Raw genomic sequence first — 22,822 nt, forward strand, 5'->3', positions numbered from 1 at the left:
AAAGCAAAATTGACAGTGACACTCTCTATTATTTGCAGCTTGGATCATGATGACTGTGTTGATATGATAGATTCTAAATGTTAGGTTCACTGTTGGGATATGTTAAGCAGCAAATACAGTAAAATACAGCTATAGATGATTTTTTCTGACTTAACACAAAGCCATCCAGCATTTATTTTCATTGGGAAATTTGAGAGGGGGAGTGTAGCAGAAAACGAAAGACTAGAGGGGCAAATGGAAGGAGAAAGGGAGTGGTTCAGAAAGAATTTAGTTTTCTCCTTTGTGATTTGATTTAAGCAACAATTCTTTTTCTTTTTTTGAGTTAATACAGCTTGCTAGTATACTTCGGGGGAATAAAACTGAGGATTAAGAATTGATGGAACAGGTCATAAAATTTCTTTTTCCTATGACTTGAATTTGGGTAGGAATTTCTTAGCATTAATGGTTTTGCATAAAGTGAGCTCAAGTCTTAAAGATTGCTGTTTCACATTAATTTTTCATGACTTGCATCTTGCATGTTATTTTTAAATAGTGATCTTTTCTGCCACTTTGAGATAAATAATTTAAAAACTTAAATTATTGCAATATTCATATAGCTGAAATTTTAATTGCTGAAGATACATTAGCTGCACACTATCCATCTTTTGGTGTCTAGTGAATATACAATGTATTATTTATTCTTAATCCTTTGTTTTATCTCTTGGTTGTATAGGTAAAGTTTCGATTTTTGAGTAGGCAAGTTAGTGTAGAAGTAAGACATCTGATTAGTCAAGTTTGAAGGTTGCTGTCATTTCTGTGTGGTTTCTTTTTCTGTTTTCCAGTACAGGAACTTTGTGAAAAAATCTATTTTGGTGCAATTTTCAGTGTAGAGGCTTACAATGTTAGAGGAAATTAGAGAACTGAAAGGAAAACAGGTGACACATGAAAGCCTTTACTGTTATTTAGCATAGCCATAGCTTCATCTCTTTCAAAGTCATGCAACATTTGAACAGTTAAGGCATGCCAGTATAGCAAGTCCCATCTCTCATCTTCACCTGTCTTCACAGTAGAGTGAAGCATATGAGCATCCAGAGTGATTCATCCCGAGAACAAAAGGGCTAAGGGAGCAGAATGACTGAGGGAAAAGAGGTTACATAGAATTGTTTGCAGAGTTGCAAAGTAAGGACTGGCAAAATGAAAGAAGAGAGTGGTGTTGAAAACACAAGTGGGGACACTGGTAAAGGAGGTGCTCTGATTACGGAGTACACAAAACTCATGATGTGAGAGGAGGGGGCCAGACCCTGGTGTGCGCTGGATGGGGGGGAATGCGAAACACAGACAACCACCCTGAAACAGACCCTAAAATAAAAGAGTATTGAAAATGCATGTACAGGTCAGTCCTAGAGGGAGGTAAAAGACACAGCAGTGAGCTACTCGTGTGCAAGAAATTAAATGTGTAGTTATGTAGTTGTAGAAGCATGTACTTGTACTATCAAAAAGTTAGATTGGCATTACAGTTTTTTGTTTTGGTGGAAATAGTACCTACCAGCCTAAGGTCCTACTTCAGCTGTGGTTGGTGCTAGGCATAGTAAAAGACAGTCCTTAGTTAGAAGAGCTCACAATATATATTGGACAAAGGGAAGGGGAGGAAGGAAATAAAATGGAATATTTTAATCAAATTTAAAGAATAGGAGTAGATGATATACCCAACTTCTGCTCTATAGTAGAGTTAGTAGTGTTTAGTAGAACTAGGAATGGAACTCTACTCACAAGAGCGTGACACTTGCAAATCAATGTGTGTGTGTATTTGTCGTTTAGGGAGTTAGAGGTTGCTATGTTGGTAGTGTATAGAAGACAGTTAAATCAGGCCTGTTTCACACTTCAAAGCAATACTTTACTAGTTTGACATTAATAAACAGTACATTATCATTATCAAACAAGATTAAAACAGTTAGTCCTTAACAAGCTTGTCCTTAACAAGTTAGTCCTTAACAAACTGTGAGTATACAGTACCACAAAGCTGGTACAGCACAGCTGCCATTGATGGCTTGGGTTCCTGATGGTCTTAGTTACTGAAGCAGGCAGTCTCAAGCTCTTTAATGACGGAAAGCATGAACCCAATAAGCAACTTCCCACCAGATTTTTTCCTTTCTATTTTACGCTTCTTACCCTCCTCCTCAAAGAGATAGGGAGGATCTCATTTGCTCTCAACATAACTGATTTCATTTTTGAGGATCAGGACTTGTTCTGATTTTGCTAGGCATCTTTTCTGTTTATTCTGCAGGATTCTTCTGGTTCCAACATAGGTATTTCCTGCTTTATTTGCACATTTTTGTCTAATCTTGCACATTTTCCTGTTTGCACGTTTTCTTGAACCCGTTTTGTGCAACCGTACCTTAAGTTTCTGTTTGCTCATTTGCAGTTGTCTGCTTCTGTTCAGCTGAGTTACAAAATGCTTATGCATTTTCACAGGTTATGTTGTTAGTAGTGTCACAGTGCTATAGGATGCTTACACACTGTCAATAGTTATGCCGTTTTAGTGACCTTGTGTCTCTTTTCCGTGCAAGGAAATATTAATTATGTCATAGCTAAAATGGTGGAGGTGGGTTTGCTGTGCCTAGAAGCATGGGTTCAACGGTTGATTGCAGCTGTGAGATGACTTTCGGATGTTAATACCGAATGGGAGGTGACAGACTACACTTGAGCCACAGCATTTCATCACCTGACAAAAAGCAATAATGAAGAAGTTAGAGACAAGCGAGGTTATGCAGAGAGAGGGAAAAGCAAGCTAGCTGTCTGCCATTTCATGGTCAGGCATTTACTGGTTCTTAGAGATACAGATACCCTGTTAACCTCCTTTAGCTACAATCAGACATAATTAATTGTCAACAGCATTGTGTTACAGCTGTTTATTATGTGGCCTATTGTTAACTATTAATCATGGTATAAAAGTGTGCAAGTGAAAGATCATCACTTTCAAGGAAATTGGAAAGATTTTCCTTTTTTCCCCCAATAAATTAATTTCATTTGGTACAGTGACAAATGTCAACGACATATCGTCATATTTATTTTTGTATCTCCATGTCATCATCCAGTGGTAGTACTCTTTAAATGCTTTCTGTGCACGAGTACGCACAAGTAAAATAACACAAATTGTAGAGCACTTAATAAGAAGGACATTTAAAATTCAGGTTACAGTTTGTGTGGGCTTACTCTAGATTATTTAGGGTTGGGAGAGAGCTGCCCTTCCTGAATGTGCAGGTGTTAACATATTACTCAGCCAAATGCTCGTAATTTTTGATACATCCCTATTCTGTTGGAATCCATCTCTGTTTCCTTGTGTCTAGTATTTGTCAAAGGGGAGGTTAGCTGGATCAGGCTACATTTTCTAGTGCCTGTCTGTGGAATTAGTCTGAAGAGCAAGGACAGAGAATAAATTCAAAAGCTAGCATTTCAGTATTTGCAGTATTTTCAAGTACAAAAGGTAAGATATTTGTTAAGAGGTTCAGATTACAGTAGAGCGGAGGAGATGCACCTGGCAAAAGTGAATATAAATTACTTTGCGTAATTCCAGAGTTAATTTCAGATTCCTCATTGATTGTTCATGTTACTGTGTAACAGTTGTACTGAGTTTTATTCTTAGTATAAACAACAAAAATGCATTTCACAGTTTATACAATGTAGTATTTTTATTGCAAGTATAATACATGTGTTTACATTTTGGCATAGGTTAGTCTATGAAGATGTAATTTAACTTTTCAGTTCCTACTGAAATGTGTAGTTCAGTTATCAGCTGAGACACTTTTCTTTGTATAATGCATTTTTAGTGCAAGGCTTTCAGTTGTGGGAAAGGTGTGTCTTTTTTTTATATTTTTTTAAAGAAACTATCATAATGTAGTGCCAGTATTTGTGATTAGAACAAGTCCCTTTCCACACACCCCCCCCTCCCCGAGGTTTATTTGGACAAATGTAAGGGAAGGGGCCTGGAATGTTTTCCTAAAGACATCTCCTAAGAAACGCTGATCAATGTCACCAAAGGCTTTTGGTGGGCCTCTATAGAGGCCATGGTCAGCAGAATCTAGTTCACACAGTGATTAAACACTTCTTGTTGATTTCTAAGGGATAATCTCCCCTTTATGTTTCTGTCAGTGTTTTATCACAGAATCCCAGACTGGTTTGGGTGGGCAGGGACCTCCCAGCCCATCCAGTGCCACCCTTGCCATGGGCAGGGACACCCCCCACTAGCCCAGGTTGCCCAAAGCCCCATCCAACCTGGCCTTGAACACTGCCAGGGAGCCAGGGGCAGCCACAGCTTCTCTGGGCAACCTGTGCCAGGGCCTCAGCACCCTCACAGGGAAGGATTTCTGTTTCACATCCCATCTCCATCTCCCCTCCTGCAGCTTCAGGCCATTCTCCTTGGCCTGTCACTCCCTGCCCTTGGCACCAGCCCCTCTCCAGCTTTCCTGGAGCCCCTGCAGGGACTGGAAGGGGCTCTAAGGTCTCCCCGCAGCCTTCTCTTCTCCACCCCAACTCTCTCAGCCTGAGCTCTCCACAGCAGAGGTGCTCCAGCCCTCGCATCATCTCCGTGGCCTCCTCTTGCCTCACTCCAATCCTTCTTGTGCTGGGGACCCCCGAGCTGGACAGAGCACTGCAGGGGGGTCTCAGCAGAGGGGAGCAGAGGAGCAGAATCCCCTCCCTCGACCTGCTGGTCATGCTGCTGGTGATACAGCCCAGGACACGGGTGGCTTTCTGGGCTGCCAGCGCTCATGGATGGCTCATGTTGAGCTTCTCATCCCCCAACACCCCAAGTCCTTCTCCTCAGGGCTGCTCTCCATCCATTCTCCACCCAGCCTGTAGTTGTGCTTGGGATTGCGCCGACCCACGTGCAGGACCTTGCACTTGGCCTTGTTGAACTTCATGCGGTTCGCACAGGCCCACCTCTCCAGCCTGTCCAGGTCCCTCTGGATGGCATCTCTTCCCTCCAGCGTGTCGACCCCACCACACAGCTTGGTGTCATCGGCAAACTTGCTGAGCGTGCACTTGATCCCACTGTCCATGTCACTGACAAAGATGTTGAACAGTGCCGGTCCCAGTACCGACCCCTGAGGAACACCACTCGTCACCATTCTCCACTTGGACATTGAGCAGTTGACCACAACTCTTTGAGTGCGACCATCCAGCCAATTCCTTATCCACCGGGTGGTCTATCCATCAAATCCACGTCTCTCCAATTTAGAGACAAGGATGTCGTGCGGGGCAGCATCAAATGCCTTGCACAAGTCCATGTAGATGACGTCAGTTGCCCTTCCCTTATCTACGGACACTCTAACCCCATCATAGAAGGCCACCAACTTTGTCAGGCACGATTTGCCCCTAGTGAAGCCATGTTGGCTGTCACCAGTCACCTCCTTATCTTCCATGTACCTGAGCATAGTCTTCAGGAGGGTCTGTTCCATAATCTTGGTCACAGAAGGCAGGGACTGGGAGAATGCAGAACCGCCCACTGTAGGAGAAGATCAGGTTCGAGAATAACTAAGGAACCTGAAGGTGCAGAAGTCCATGGGACCTGATGAGATGCATCCATGGGTCTTGAGGGAACTGGTGGATGAAGTGGCCGGGCCACTCGCCATCATATTTGTAAAGTTCTGGCAGTCTGGGGAGGTTCCCGCCGACTGGAAGAGAGGGAACATAATCCCCATTTTTAAGAAGGGTAGAAAGGAAGACCCAGGGAACTACAGGCCAGTCAGTCTCACCTCCATGCCTGGCAAGATCATGGAGCAGACCCTCCTGGAGACTTTTTGAAAAAAAGTAAAAACTGAAAACATTGGTAGTCAAATGTTATTTCTTAAGAGAAAAAAAGTTGAATTTATTTCTTTAAATAACTTTATGTGCAAAGTGTTAGATAAAATCTTCACAATATAATACAATCAATAATGCATTCAATATAATTGAAGATGACAAAATACAACCTTTTTAGTATCAAATAGGCGTTAAAAATTCTGTTTACTAAAAGGGGAAAAAAATGAAAACAACAGGAACACTCCAGAAGGATATATAACTCCCTTTCCCTTTTCCTCCCATTCCCATCTTGCATACTGCTTAGTTTCAGAGATCTTGGAAAACTTATTCTGAAGAATATATCTAAGTTAAGATGCAAACAATGTCTGTAATAACAATCTTTCAAAGTAAAAATGAAAGAAATGTTGTTCTGGTTTGGTAATTAAAAACTGTCTATTCATTAATTAAACTGAGAAATAGTACAATCTAAAAATCTCTTATATATTGTTTTTAAGATCTTATTTGTAAGCCAAATATTAGCAAGTCATCTGGCAATTTTTAGAAATGTAACATGATGGTATTTCATTGTAAGCACCTAGAAAATGAGTAACAACATTTGTCACAGAATGACATTTTGATTTTGATTATTTATCCAACTTTGCATGGGAATTTCTATAAGGAAGAACACATAGGCCTAAACCAGATCATCCTTTTTTATTTGTGTTATTTATCACGTATCTTTCGACTTCACTTATGACTAAGGTAAAAATCCTTGAGTCAACAGTTTTTATTGAGCAACCTAGATTTGAGGGGGTTTTGTCATCTGAAAGAGGTAGAATTCTTATGGGAATTCTTGGGGGGCAGTATTTTGAAAACAGTGTAGTTAAAGGCAATATCCCTTGCAGTTATGCCCTCCCTTTTCTCATACTTCATGTATTCATGTTTAGGCCACTGTGCACCTGGCATTGCTTGAGTTCCTCTCAGTTACATAAAACGATGCTGTTCTCAACCACATCATAGCCATGAGAATCTCATGTCTTTTGCAGTTTTGGCACTTAATTTTCTCATTATTTTCAAGAATCCACACATATCTTCATATAATTTTCTTGATTCTTGTTGGTTCTTCCTTCCTCTGCAGCTGTGTTTCTGAATAACTTCTTATGCAACATGGGGCAGCAATATGCAAATTAATGTTTTGAGAACTTATTCAAAAACAGACACAGAACGTGACATGATTCTAGGATTCGGTGGAGAAGCATCTCTCTGACGAGTATATTGTGTACCACTCAGGTTCGCATTCTGAGTGAGGTTTCGTAAGTGCCTGATGAAGCTGAAACTCTGGATTTAATCATAACCTGTGTCCTGAAATCCTGCATTGGGTCTTTGCTCTGGCAAGACCCACATCCTTTCTGTCAGCAGACCATTCTGAGTGCAGTAGCTGACATTTTCCAGAGAGGTTTGATGTCAGGAAATAGCTTTCATGATTGTTTCAAAACATTGGAGTCTGCTGAGATCTCCCCAACTCCACTGGTCATTGATACTGCGTTCTAAGTACAGTTTGTGTCCTGGTTTTCAGCTGGGATAGAGTGAATTTTCACAGGAAGCTGGGAGGGGACACAACTGGGATAGCTGACCCAAACTAGCAAAAGGGGTATTCCATACCATATGACCTCATGCTCAGTATATAAAGGGGGGCTGGGGAGGGTGAATTGCTGCTCAGGGACAGGCTGGGCATCAGATTTCGTGCGGTGAGCAAATTGCATTGTGTGCCACCTGCTTTGTACATTCTGTTATAGATGTTGTTATTGTTTCCCTCTCCCTTTGCTGTCCCAGCCAGCTGTCCCTATCCCAGCCCACGAGGTTTACCTTTTTCTTCCTGTTCTCCTCCCCGTCCCACTGGCAGGGAGTAGTGAGTGGGTGGCCCTGTGGTGCTGAGTTGGCACTGGGGCTAAACCGGTTTGTTAACACAGAACTTGCAGCAAAGGTTCCTCCTGCATCAAGGAACCACAGATAGCCTCTCGCTGTTTTCCGTGATACAAGGAGGAGAGGAGTCAGGCAGACACTCCTGGATGTGGCAGAGGTTAGCCATCAGTACTTAAAACCACTTTGAACATACTTGTTTAGTATAAATGGTGCCAAAGTGTCGCAGCATGTTCGTCAGGTTGCCCTTTTCTGCTTCTGCCTATCAGAGGTGTTTCCTATTTGAAACATTCCAGATATGATTCATCTGCCAAACAGTAAGCATCTTATGTGCAATTTAGTTGTCCCAGGACAATCCATTCATTTTCCTGCAGTTAGACAACAGACAGCCTCTTAGAGATGTGTCCTCATTTTTGGTAGAGTGTTTTCCAAGTGCCTTATCTAGATGTCTCTGCAGTACCTAGTTAGTAGGTGCCCTTACCATAATTGTAAGTCACATTATTTCTCACTCATGCTTTCATCTGGTTCGTTTTTGCAAAGTCTTTGGAGTTTGACTTTCTTCTACTGGTGACCAAATATTTTCAGCCAAAATACTTTGTCTTTTCTGGGCTTCATCATGAGTTTGCTGATATACTTTGAATAAGAGCAGGGAAGTTTTCTTATGAATTCAAAGATGGAAATTGCATCCTTAAGATGAGTCTGATTTGATCTATTGGCTGCTTTGAAGGTTTGGACAAGAGACTAAGCAGCTTGATGTTTCCATTGCATACTCCTGGATGTAGAGTATGGGGGAAGCAAGGAGATGCTTTTTATTTAAACAAGACTTTTTCTTGCAAGCTTGAAAACACCTAACATGTTCTAGATTGTATGTACTCCAGCACATATACTCCAGTGTACATGGTAAAAGAAAGTAGAGTGTCATTACTTTACTTATGTTTGTTTTTTTTCAAGGAGAGAGAAACAGCAGCTTAACAATGCTTTTGAAGTTGAAAATGATAGGTGGATAAGAAGCAGTACATGACTGTATTACCCTGTAGTATCTTAAGGGTCTATTGAGCATTAGGCAGTATGGCATGAAACCTTTACAAGTTGAGTTATGCCAGCAAAAGCTAATTTAAACTTTTGATTTAAGAAATGATAGATTAAAAGAAAAAAAAAAAAGATATTTCATGAACATTTACAGTTGTCAGTAAAATGCTTCATATGACCCTGAGTAGAATTTAATAAGAAGCTTTAATAATCATATTTGAGGAAGAAACATCCATTACATTTATACAACTAAACAAGTCAGGATGGTGGCTGTAAACTTGGACCCACTTAAGAGACACCTCTATGGAGAGTTTCTGTATGTCGTTATTATAAAATTGACAGTTTTCAAACTCTCAGCTTTAAATTGAGAAGTAATGGGAAAAAATAGAATGTGCAGGAGTGAAGGTACTGAAACGCAGCCTTACCTTTTAAAAGCTGTGGTTACAGACATTTTTTGTAATTCTTTTTAAATATAATAGTTTCATTGGAAACCTATTTCCTATTAAAATTCTAACAAGTCTGTATCTGATCTACTGAACTGTAAGACCTCAAAGGTCTTGGAATTTCTTTCTTTTAAATACCATTGTCCTCAAAGAGTATTGTGTCAGGATGGAGGATTTTTCCAATAAACAAGAAGAGAAAAGGCTTTTATGGTCTAGTATAGAAGTAGCTAGTATGTATTTGTAAGGTTTTTAGTTGAAACTGGTATATGTTAGGTTCTTTACCAGTTTGTTAAAAGATTAGTTCCTTCAGTACAGTCCTTATAAATGTGTGCAATTTTAGATGTTAATGACAAGCAAGATAGGAAGGCTGTAGAAGGTGATTTTGAGCGCACAGTTTTGAGAGGGATCTCGCATATTATCCCTAAATAGCATCTCTTATTGCCACAATTGGAAAGACAATTCTGCAGTAGATGCATCATTAGTCTCACACGTAGGAGATATCTTATATTCTTGTCTTTCACAAAAAAACACAATGCTGTGCAGTCTTTCGCAGGAAAGTTAATTATCGGTCTTGGACATTTTCTCATACCAGTATGCTAAATTTACTCAATACTTATGATCCTCAGCTGTAGCTGTAGAAAATAAATTAAATACTATATGCTATTTTGAAATTATTCAAGTTATTCTATATTTTCATGGCAAATATCATTAGTCAAAGAAAAAGGATAATAAAACATACAGTAGATTTTTTCTAACTAGGCTTCTAAGACTCACTTGTCTATGCATTAGTTACTACTTTAGTCTACTGATCTGTAAGTATTTTTGTAATTGAAAAGTATTTTTAAAATTTCCATCATTCATAAAGCATATCCTTTTGACAGTGAGATAGATTGATGTAGTCTTAATCAGGGACAATGGCAGAAGAGAATTTTACGCTGTCTTTGTGTGTATGTGGCAATGCCAGAGAAGTGAGTTATTGATTATTATTTTTTTGGTAAGGCCTTAAACCATTTCTAAAGAAGACAACCTTGCACCAGGTTTATCCATTTTTTTTAACTTATTAAATATAATAGAAGTACAGGCACAAACAAAGAATTCTGTGAGAAGAGCCATATTGAATCCTTGTTTTATCTCTACTAAAGAAAGCCAGAAAAGGAAAAAAAGAAGAAAAAAGGTGCACTCGTGTACAAACAGTTGTTGTCACACTTACAGTTTTAGTAACTGTAAAGACTCATAAGAAGGTAGGGAAAGCCACACTGACTTTTCACAGGTAGGATGCTTAATGTTTGTGGACTTCTGGTCTAAGAATGGCTTGTTTCTAAATGTTGAATCTTGGATGTTGTACACTGTGGGATTCCAGCTATGGGGTAACTAGCTGAGAGACAAAGATGATACAGGACTATTTCTCTTAAGAGCTACTCAGAAAATGGCCATTTCTTCTCTTCTGAAGGTTATGAAACCATGTTACGCTTTATTCCTTTCTTCTGACATAAGTCCTCAGGAGTTTCCTTGCAACTCCAGATGGCGTGTTCCTCTTTTGAAGGCACTGCCTTTGACCAATAATGTTTGATTAAGTTTATGTAAATGAAAATTCTCTCTTTGTCTTTGAACATCTCTTACCAGTTCCAAGTAGCAGGAAATCTAAAAAAGCAGTGCTGATTCCTTTGCTTTATATTCTCAACATTTCACTTTCAGTGACTCAAAGAATGGGGGAGAGGCAATAGGGAGAACTCATGGATCTTAGTTTTAAATTCTAGTATGGTCATAATGCCTAGAAAACAGAACTAAGCAATATAATTTGAAAAACCCGCAGGTATTAAAAATAATAGGATATGCTATTTGTCAGATATGTACATTAGCTGATTTTTAGTATAGGAAGATGTCTAAGGGAGCTACATATCTAATCCCTTTTCAAGGCTTTAGACAGTATTGATGATTCAATGGATGATATAGCTGCCTTAGATCGGAGAACCGCATTCTGATATTACAGCTTTAGATAGAAGGCACAGTTTTCTGTTTCATCCACAGTGAGGACTATGTTTCTTCAGTCCCACTGTGTGTTGTATCTTAGTGCCACTCTCTTATTTGCTATGTCTTATAATGGCAGAATTTGGGAGAAAAGCTTTGTTCGATGCGGTTACAAATTTAATTATAGATAGTGAGAATCTCTTTGAAAGCAATAAAGGAAAATGTGTTATGCGTGTGGTGAATAATAGACGATGAATATAAAATTAACATTTAAATGTAAGTTTATAACAACAGCAAATGTGGAAAGTCTGCAGGGGGAACATTAGTAAATGTTTCTAATAAAACTTGTTTCAAAGTTATTTGTGGCATTCAAAATATTTTGTAAATATTTTGTAAATACTACCCTGATGAAGACTATTTTTCACATGCATTAAATGTTTTTTTACTGGAACTATATGGTAGTCTTGTAAAAGCTGTGTATGCTTCAACAAAGTGTGGGAAATGGCTGAATGTGAAAGATAAATTGGAAAGTTTAAACAGAGTTCTTCAATACCTATTAGCAGAATCAAAACCAGGTTATGTTCTTTTATAGACAGAATTTTTAATTTCTTCCTTTTCTTTTACCAGTCTTTATTTTGAACAGTGATACAATTTGGAAAGGATTTTTACCACAGAAAATTGGGTAAGAAGCTTTTACTGTGTCAGAGTAGAGCTCAAGAAATTATAATTTTTGAATGTATTTCTTGTGTAAGCTCTATGTGGTTTCCAAAAAAACTTTAAATATTTAGATGATGTGGACTCCAGAATAGTAAGAATTTCACATTGAATAGTATTATCTCAAGCCATTGCCATCGCTGTTGCTGCCTGCTGTGCAGATGACATCTTCTGTGCTGTAAAGCGACTGGGAACAGTTGTGCAACTAAAGATAGATAAAGGAAATCATTGTTAAGATGATGGTTTGAAAGTGTAAGCTGAGTGATGAAAAATCTTGTCAATTCTCTCATCCCCTTTTAGTTTTACAAGGATGCTATGGCAATAAGGAGATATCTCCTGTAAGATAAGGAGCAGTAGCAGAAAGAAAGCTTCAATGATTTGGCTATCTCTCTGTACATATAGTGCTGCATTTTGAAATATCCCTGGTTTCAAATCACAGGTACATTGACATCCTCTTTTTAAAGTGCTGCTAATGGTAATAATTTTCTTTTATTGTCCTGGATATGGGTGGAATGAGAGCTGTAGGGATAAACCTCATATAATGTTAAAGTAAGTTTTCAAATATTTAGATTGGCTGTGAAGTAACAGTCCAGAAAATGTGATTGCTATGGTGCTTGGATTGCACTTAGACAATGTACTTTGTGCTGAAGTGTGGAACCTTATATGTGGAAAAAATGTTGCCAAATAATAAATGTATTAGGTAATAGCTTCTAAATATTTTATATGTACAAGTTATTGTTTAAATTCAAAATATAAATAGTTATTTAAAAGTTATCATCTTGAAATATACGAAAGGTAGTATTTGAACTATTAGGAAATAATTGTCTCATTATACAAGAGCTAAAATAGTACATTGGCATTAACTGACAAATTAATGACAGGTCATGAGTTCGTTAACTCTTGAATGACTTTTTAAAGACTGAATTGTGGGGTTGTAAAATGAAGAGATTCAGTTTATACATCTCTTGGTGTATAAATCAGTGACTTGAACAAAACAATATCACTCTGCCATTTTTTTTTTTATCCGGTAAAAAGGTTTGTTTACACATGTATGCTGGCTGTGGAGAATAACAGAAGTTTTGATACAACCAAAAGATTTTTTTCTGTAATAAATCAGGAAACCAAATTATCATAATGAAATTGAACAGGTTTTTTTTATTTTGTTCTTCAGCTATTAAACACAAATTTGGTATTTAATTCTCTATCTTTGTCAAACCATTTATGTTAAAATTATTTGAGGTTCATTTAATTAAGATCATTAATTGTTAGTTTTCAGTCTTCTGGAATAAATGTTATATTTTGCCCCATATTCTGGCCTTAATAGGGGAATACTGGGAATTAAGACCTTCTAGCCAAGTGTACATCATTTACTTAATGTGACACCCCATAAATTGTTCATTCCATTAAATATCTGCCAGTGCTGAAGTAGTAGATTCTGTTTAGGTTTAGATAATTTCTTTAGACTATTTCATATACAGTAGTATGTGTATAAAAGCCTACCTCTGGATTTTATTGAAACCTTAATGGTTTGGTTTGGTTTTTTTCCGAAAACCTACTGTGCAATGTGCTCAAGTAGGTGCTATACTGCTCAAAGACAGATCTCTGGATCTGCCTAAGGCTTCTTAGTTTAGAGTTTGCATAAATCTATACAGAGCATTTGAAAACCCATGAAAGTTTAAAGTTTAGTTGGAATTTTAACAAAGTATGATCAAACATTATAAGAAACCATCAAGTCTAACTTTAAACTTAATGCTTTAGCTCTGCTATGGTTTTCTTGAGCATATATATATATTACAATTTTTTTTCAAAGGGCCCAACAGCCCAGCTAATTAATTTTGCGTTAGACTTAGGCAATTGATTCAGAGGAAACTCCAGGTGAACTGAAGTTTAAAACTGTATTTAGGGTTTGGTTTTTTTCCCCAAAAGGTGTTCTGTGTAACTATAATACAAAATTTGCCTGACATTCTCCATGGTTGATGCTGTTCTGTGATATATGAAACCCACTGAAGTCAAAACAAGAATCTTAACTGGCTGAAGTGCCATAGGGAAATAAAGGAGTAACAGTACTGAGTATTTATCAATAAACAAGTCTGTCAAGTTTACAGAGTTTCTAAAAATACTGGAATGGATTTGTATGCTATAAACACGACCTTTTTTTTTTTTTCACTCGGTGTAATGAAGAACTCATAATTTACATTTAAAAAGAACTGTGTCAAAAAGTGGGACATGTCCATTAGCTGCATATCTACAGTATGTTAGACTATGAATCTATAGTTAAATATTGTGATTTATACATATATAGAGGTATATAGTACATGTGTAAATTCAACAAAAGTGCTCATACAAAAATCTATTCAAGTTTTAGGTCCACACAACTTTTAGAAACTATAGGTCTGAGAACACATGCTTGTTATAGTAAGTATAAACATTTCAAACTAATCTTAGAAATCCCGTAGAATTTCCCATGTATATTTGTAGTGGAAGGTTTTTACAAATATGTTTATTGAATTGTTGTATCAGAATGAAGAAATATCCAATTTGAACTAAGTATTATTTTATGTAGGACTTGACATTGAAAAGAAAACACTAAAAAAGGAGAAAAAATAAAAAGTGTTCTTTGGTGGTAAACACTATATGAATTGCAAAACCAAGAAGTATCTGTTGTATCAACTTGAATGTTCCATAATGTTTTTTTCAAATAGGCCGAATTGTTTTCGATAAAAATTTGTTTTAAGGTCAGGCTTGTTAGAAGTGGGGAATTGTTACAGTGAAGTTAAATTGCATTGACACCATGGGTTAAAATGAGACCTGAAAAATATTTATTTTTAAGCTACACTGTACATAGGTTCAGTTTCTTGAGTAGCTAACGAAAAAGACTGACAGCTCGATCATTTTAATGGTGATGAATGGTCCTCTAATATGTTTTGAAAAGAAGTATAGCTATTACAGATAGGAACACACTGAGTTGCATTTGAAGCAGGTGCTCTAAGACCATTTGTCTCAAAACAGAATATTTCACTCTAATAGTATATAGAAATATGATGGGATGATACTCTTTATGCAGCATAATAACAAGTGTTAAATTAATCTCCTGTGCAGAAGAAATGGGTTATTACTGTCTAAAATACTTGGAAAGAATTTGGAGTATCAAAGCAGAGTAATTCCCTCCTATTATTACAAATAATAAAAATTTTAAGAAACTGATTTATTTCATAATAAAAATTGGGGTTTTGCCATCAGAGGAGGGCTGCATCATACTGGCTATCAGGGAGCAGCAATGACTGGCCACCCAATGACTGTGAGGGCCAGGAGAGAAGGGGGATAACCCGAATGGCAGGGGAAGGACCTTGCCACCCCAAGGGAGGCAATGGGGCAGGCCCCACAGTGATAGTCTGCTTCCACTGAGAGTACAGGTCATCTGGCAGGTAAAGTCTGCTAGTGCATCAGGGCCCTGACACTGGTTACACTAAATAACAGCAGAATTTCTGCTCAATTTCAATTATTTTATATCTTGATGTACTTATTTTGTCCTTCCGAAACATCTTTGTATTTTGCTTCTTCATATGATAGTCTTGCATTAGAGAAGTACTTAAATTTTCATAATAAGTTACTATTGACCATCTAAAACAATATGTGAAAATTGAATAACCAGATGTTGCTTTTCCCCCCATAAACCAAGACTGAAAAGAATAATTACCTTATTTTGACAAGTGAACCAAAGAAGTATGACATAGAAGTCTTACAGAAATGCATACATGAAAATTAGGCTGTCATGTTTACAAGGTGATTTTTTAAATATGATGAATTTTTTAAACAGTAAGTGGTCTGTAAACTATACTGATTTTTTCTGAGGAACATAAGCTTCTTTTGGCTATCCTGTAAGGAAAAGAGTAAGGAATAAATATAAATTTTGATTGTGCAGCTATTTTATGAAAACTCTGAATCACTCGAAGCTGTCATTATTTTTGCATTACATGTATCTATTATACAGTAGCTTTTACACCAATCATTGAGTGCTCTGCAAGCTTATTCAAATAAAAGATGGGTTTGAGTTATAGGTCTTGAATGGAGTTAGCATCACATTTTGTATAAGCTCTGAGATATTTCTGAAAAGGGAATGGATTTTTGTGACCATGTCTGAATATGAGTATACACGAGTGAACAACTGTATTTTCAGTATTCCTTTTATCTCAATTCTGTAAAGCGCTGTATAATGTTTTTCCATTGGTTGCAGAACCTTCCCAAATTGGCCTACTGGTTTTTTGCCCAAACAACTGACTGAAGTATTTCAGCATTTGGGAGAGTGCTTTTTAAATTCTGCTTTCAATTACAGTGTCTTCTAATTGCAGTAACATCTGATAAGATACTTTGAGTCTTATATTCAAAGACTGATCTTCCCTCAATGTGTTACATGATGTATTTGGTTTACATCCAGACTTTTTAACCAGAAGGGTGACTGAGTTTCAGCTACATTCCAAAATGTTAAAAGTTTTTGAATGGTTATTTGCAAAGGGGTATTCTGTAGCTTCCGAGAATTTAAGAAAATTATATGTACATGAAATATTTTGTACTATCGTGCTGTTAATTCAGATGTGCAAGATACTAGGCTGTAAAGGACCTTCACATTTCTTCTAACTTTGTTTTGAAAAAGCAAAACCAGAATCAGTAGTTCTATTTCTGCTGAAGAAATGCACAATTCTGCTACTTGTTGGTATGCACTCATATTTGACCAAAACTATAATCTTGACCTTGCATCTTAATCTGATGTTCTTTTGGAGCATGTGTCTTGTAGACCATTTACTTAGAGAAACTCTCAATCTATTTTTCTAGTAGTGCCTTTAGGTAATTTTCCAACCAACACTGTAATTGCTTCATAAAATAATATTGCTTGTAAGAAAAATAGTGTATTTATTAATTCATTATATTTTGTTGCCCAAACATTGTGCGCCTCTGAGTAGTTACATTTGTCCCTCATGTTGCTACTACAATATGAATGGTATTATTAAGTACTAAATAGTATACATGAAATATATTGGTTATTAAGAAGTTTCCACTTTTCATGTAATTTTTTCTTTAACTTTGGTACCAAGTCATCACTGGTTGTAAAATCAATTTCATTATTTCTCAAAAAACAGAAAACAGAAAAACAAAACAAAACCAGAAAAAAAATTTCTGCTAATGCTTTGCTTCTGATGTAAAGACTTCTGGGATTTAGTGTCTTAGTTTAAGTAGGCTAGTGGGTTTGACCTGTGTTTTGGCAAAGTATTTGTAGAGTAAAATGTGTGCAAAGCAAGACGACTCTTGCTTTCTGGTACATTATAGTGTTTTGGTCTGGATTTTTATGTTGTAGTTATTTGCAATGATGTACTTAATTTCCAGAAGGCAATTAGTCCTTGGACAGAAATTATAAGCGCACACAGAAAATAAATATACCCTCCAATGTATTTATTTATTTATTTTTATAGTTTCCAGTTATAATAATGAGAGTTTTATTTGTTAATCTTTAAAAAAAAAAGAAGAAAGCTACTACTCTGATTAAGGTAAAAGAACTGACTTTTTTAAAACCAAAAAAAAAGCGCAAGATACTATGAAATTTATCTCTGCTTTTATTTTACAGGTGTCCCTCTCTTTAGAACTCTATTCAGAAGCTTGCACAACGTTTACTATTCAACACTGATTTTATAATTCCCTACATAAGTGCTTCCCTTATTAATATAAGTATTTCCAAGGAACAAAATGCTGTATATTTTTGATATTTATAGTTTGAATTTTTTCATTAGTTAACCACTTTTCTGTATCTGTTTTACAGATTCTGAAAATGGAATGGGGAGGAGAGTATTCTCTTGATTCTTCCAATGTAGACTGTTTGTTAAATGTCTTTCCTGGAGATTTGGAGTTTCAACAAATCTTTAGTGATCTTGATGAAAAACTAAAGAAGAACTCTTCTAGGTAAAGAGTATTTTATTTGTATCCAGAATATTAGTGAAAGTCATTACCTTTAGGAAGAAATATGGCTGTTCTCTTCTTTCTTTTCTAGTTGTAGGTTAAAATTCTGATAATTGTTTCAGTAGTAATTTTGCCTTAACTACTTAAGCATTTAACAAATTTTTAATGCCATATAATTTGTGTGATGTAGTCTTTCTCTGTATGGTATTTTTAACAGTTGAATCATCTTAATCTTAGGAATTATTGCAGTAGGTGTGATAGTGGAGGAAGAAAATGTGTATTCCCATGACAGTTGTATTTCCTACAGCTATGAGACAGAAATTTTATTCACTAAAAGATCTACAGAATTTTACAAAACTGCAAAAATTTGAACTCAGTATGTTCTTTAAGCATTTCTAATTGAAGTAGAAAAAGCAAGTAAGTTAATATATGTTGTCTTTCTTATATAAGCCATTATTTTACCTGTTTCAGTTAAAACAGTTATGCTGCAGTAGAAGATTTTCTAACTAGAATTTGTTTTGTAATATATTTCATTGTCCACTTTGTAACATAGTGGTTTCCAAATATCGGTGCTGTAGAAACAGTGGAGTACTGCAAGAGCTCTTTGTTGATGTGGATTTTTTGCATTGCTCCAAAAAAATCAGCTCAATGTTTTGTGTCTTATTTGAAAAGTCGTGGCAGTGTTTTGTGGCTAAACTCTTTAGTATCTTTAAAATACTTTGATCTGTGAAAGATGCTCTTAAGCAAATAAACTAATTGACTCTTTAAAAAGTAAGTGTACATTTAGAGGTATAACAAATAGCAGAATTTTGTATTAAATTTTGAAAATGCTTGCCTTTGGATAACAGTGCCTGTTATGGTGTCATATCATTTCAAAGAATGCCCTTCATGACATCTGTTTTAAGATTGTGCAGTTTTGATGAGGCCCACATTTTGGTCCTCCATTTTGGAGGTCTGCTTCCATGTAGCTTCCTGAAGAATGGAGGTAAACCATTCTTGTATTTCACTGAAAACTGATTTAGGTCATCTCTGAATTATTGTTATATTGTTTGTGCCAGGCTGAGACACTTTTCAGGCTTTTTACTTATATTACTCATATCTCACATTTTGAAATTTTTCATTTAAAAACTCAGTGTTTACAAATGTAGTTGCAATGATATCAAAGATCTGGGAAATATGCTATTGTGGACCACTGCATACTGCAACTCCATATTATGATTTTCCAGCGGTTGACATCAGTGAAATGTACAGTTTAGTTGATGTCGTAATGCAGTTATAGGTACTTATGTTTTGAGTTACTATGATCTTACATATCTGGTAAAAAACAGCATCAGCATTTTTGGCAGATGTGTTGTCACCTCTTCAACTACCAGATAAAAGTGTTTTTGTCATCATGTAGATCCGGCCTGAGAATTAGAAAAATTATTATCAAGATGAGTCTTTGGAATGCATGCTTTACTACTCTTTTTGGTTTTATTGTGTGTAAAATGTGTGCTGCTGGTTGAGAAAACCTTTGGCTATGGGAGAGCAGGCCTGATGTTCATTCCTTTTAGTGGTACTTTATATCAGCTAACATTTAATGTTACGTTTTACATTGACATCATCACAGTGGAACTGTTTGTACATTTTTGTGAGGGCTGATTGTCCCCATCTTAGACCTACAAATTAGAAGGGCCTTTTGCTGGAAGTTTTGTAAGATCCGAATGGTATATCCAAGGAGAGCAGGAAATTGGATTAGGATGTGGTGCACAGCAACATATGTCAGGAAAGGCTTTGTATTTCTGCTGAACAGACACTGAAGCTAGTTTTTAAACTAATTTTCACAAGGAAAATCAGAAAGTAGCCCTGTAGTTACCAGGTGATATTTTGCTTCTGTAATATGTCAGCTTCAGAATTGGAGAGGAGTTTAAAAGAAGATGGACAGCAGCTGATGTGACTTTTAAATTAAAAAGAGTCCTTTTATTGCTAATATATTAGAGGTAGCATGGAATGAAATCATTTTCAAGTTACCATTGATCTTTGTAAGTGGTATGATAAGAGCAGCTCTATGCGCTACAGTGATACAATTGGAATACAATCCATTTTTCATCAGATAGATTTATGATTTTATTATACCACAGAGAATAAACATAATAGTATACAGCACATATATATTTTTAAAAATAAAACATTGTGTAAAAATTATGATCCAAAAGTGTGTAAATCACTTGAATGCTCATTTATTGCCTTCCAACTGAATAGCTTTTAGAAAATTGTGTGACACGACAAATCAGATATGCTTTCCAGCAGTTGAATTACCTTCAGTATTTTTGTATCGTACCAATTCTATTTGGTGCTATAACAAAAAAAAAAAAAAAGCCATCTGTGCAAAATTGTTTTATTTGTAAGTTTTAAGGGAGTAAGCGGTTCATTCATTCACTATTATATAACAGAGCTCTTATTACACTTGAATGTTAACTTTATTTTTACAGCAGCGTATACAGGCAGGTGAATATGAACTCTCAAAATCATTGTCATTGCTGGCCAGTTTTATATGCAATGATACTCTCGGGTTATTCTAAAGTGTGAAGCTGCATTCATGGTTTCATCAGGACAGCCATTTGTCTTCAGTTGTTCCCCTCACATTTGCTTCGAATTTTACTGTTAATCAAAACTGAGTTGTTGGATTTTTTTCCTAATATGGAGGATTAAGAATTAGTAAGAGTTAATTTCTGAGCAATCCACAGAACTAAACTTTCAGCTGATATTTAATACTTCTAAGCAGAAGATAAGGTACAGAGCTTGAAACCAAGCTTATAACACATAACTTGGATGTGATTGTAAGTGTGAAATATCTTGATTTTTTTGTGTGTATATTCAGTTCTTTCTTCAGTTGAGTGATTGGCTTCATTTTAGTGGTGATAAAGTGGCAATAGATTCTATGAGACCGTAGGACAGTGTGAGGTATTGTAAGCCTTCTTCAACAGAACAATTACTCAGAATTCAGCAGCTACACTTCACTTTCTTGTTATTCAAGAGAATTAGCAAAATCTTAGCATCGCCATCCAAAATCCCAATAGTGGTTGAATATTTGGGAGAATTTCAAGTTAGAGCTAATAGTAGAGGAATAAAATCAATAATTTCATCAATTTTACTCAGAACTAATATTTATCACAGCTCAGAAAAGAATTTGACTCTTCTGTGTGAATTTAACCTGCTTGCTGTACAAGTGCATTAATATAGTATTTAGTTGAGAATTTAGTACCTATTAAGATATTAGAATAATGTTATTAGAATCTTTGTCAAAATAGTATCTGTCTAGCCACTGCCCCAGACTAATTGCTATGAATAAGTAATTAAAATGAGAAAGGGATATAGTTCTGTTCCTATTGAGCCTGTGTTGTCTTTGTGCATTTGGGACAGTTGTTTCTTATTACCTTGCTAGCTGGACAGCACAGAGTTTCTCAGAGATTGACTATTTTAACAGACACCCAGTTTCTTAACTCCAGTCTACAGTGATTATAACTGTGTCTGTATCTTAGGTAGTTAGCTGTCACATACATCTACAGAAGATGTAATCAGATCTTTGCACTGCAAAATATTCCAATTTATTTCATATGAGAACATGTGAGACAATGGGGTTTTTTAGCCATTATTTTTTCACTATCATGTTTTGGTCAATGGACTTGAAAGACTCCTATGTTTCACTGCCAGTCTTCTGAAATAACTTATCAGGGCAAAGGTCACATCTTGTGGACTGAAATATCTCAAGTCTTTAAAACAAGCTTGGAAATTGAAGCTAGGCAATGGTTCAGCTAGAATTGATGGTTCTCAAAACTTAACATGTTGAGCAAATTTCTCCTGCTGAGGTGCAGCAAAGTCATCACTATTCTATTTCTTTCTGGTTTCAGTAGTATAGTTACTTTTCAGGTTTGGTGGATATATTTTGTACATAGCTAAATTAGAGATTTGAAGTCGCTTGCAAAGTCTTTGAAACAGGGGCTGCATCATCGTCTTGAGGTCCAAGATTACAGTAAGAAGAATTTGCAGAAGTGAATTTTTTCAAGACTTTTAGCTCTGTAATAAGCCTGTAACTTTCAGACTCATATTTTAAAGAATTGCTGGTTTTAAAAACAAGTATCTAGACATATTTGTCCTAACAGCATGTTTCTAAAGAGGTAAAGTATTTGTAGTCAGTCTTTCCATCAGTTTCTTATTGCTGCTTACACAATAATATTTAATTTCATTCTTATTGTGTCTTATTTTATTTTGAATAGAACTTAGATGGAATCTATGAACAAGAGAATAATATAGTCAAAAAGAATGATATAAACTATGAATAAGAGAATAAATACAGTCAAAAAGAATGTTAACATATGCACAAATAAGTAAGAAAATGGACATGCCAGACAGAATAAGACAAAGGTCAGGTAGACTAGAACGGAACAGTAGAAACATTATAGCCCTGGAACTATAATAATCTCTTTTTTTTCCAGAATTTTAGAAATTCCAAGAGATACATTGTACCATGAGTGTTATTGTAGGTTATCATAAGCATTGCAGGAATATACATGATAAATAGCCATTTTTGGTAAAACCTCTTGTTTCTGTTCAAGATAAGGTTTCAACACATTCTTTGTGTGAATCTTTATGTTTTTTCAGTGAGATTGTAACTAGCAGTTTAAAAGTTACTATAAAATAAGTTACTTATATTTATGATTAAATTACTGTTTATTAACACACAGTAATGTTGAGGCATCAGCAATAGCCTTGTGAAATTGTCTGTAGATCTTGGGAAATTTTCTTGATATTTCCTTTTTGACAAGTCAGCTTTCAGGAAATAAAACAAAATGTTTGTTTCCACATGGGAGAAGGTGTAACAAGGAAAATGCCTATGGGAATTACACTGGTAAAAGTCTTTCTCAAAGATTTCATGCTACTCGAAGTGTACAGCAGGTCCTCTGACACAGAGGTTTCAGAATTATAAGACTGTTTGTCTATGAAATGCCCTGTATCTTCATCAGTCAAGCTTCTTAATGAATCTACATGATAATAACAAAGTAATA

General features: G+C 36.1%; 1 protein-coding gene across 4 annotated transcripts in view; it reads left to right on the forward strand.

Annotated features, from left to right (window-relative positions):
* The window catches only part of KIAA0825 (KIAA0825 ortholog), a 252,971-nt gene that overhangs the window by 16,706 nt on the left and 213,443 nt on the right, over positions 1–22,822 (forward strand). For all 4 annotated transcript variants that reach the window (XM_075739321.1, XM_075739324.1, XM_075739322.1 and 1 more), the window contains one exon: positions 17,641–17,780. In XM_075739321.1, coding sequence (XP_075595436.1) covers positions 17,650–17,780 — 131 coding nt within the window. In that variant the 5' untranslated portion in view covers positions 17,641–17,649. The remainder of the gene's footprint in view (positions 1–17,640; positions 17,781–22,822) is intronic.

This window comes from Balearica regulorum, chromosome Z (genome assembly GCF_011004875.1).
Source record: "Balearica regulorum gibbericeps isolate bBalReg1 chromosome Z, bBalReg1.pri, whole genome shotgun sequence".
Taxonomy (NCBI): Eukaryota; Metazoa; Chordata; class Aves; order Gruiformes; family Gruidae; genus Balearica; species Balearica regulorum.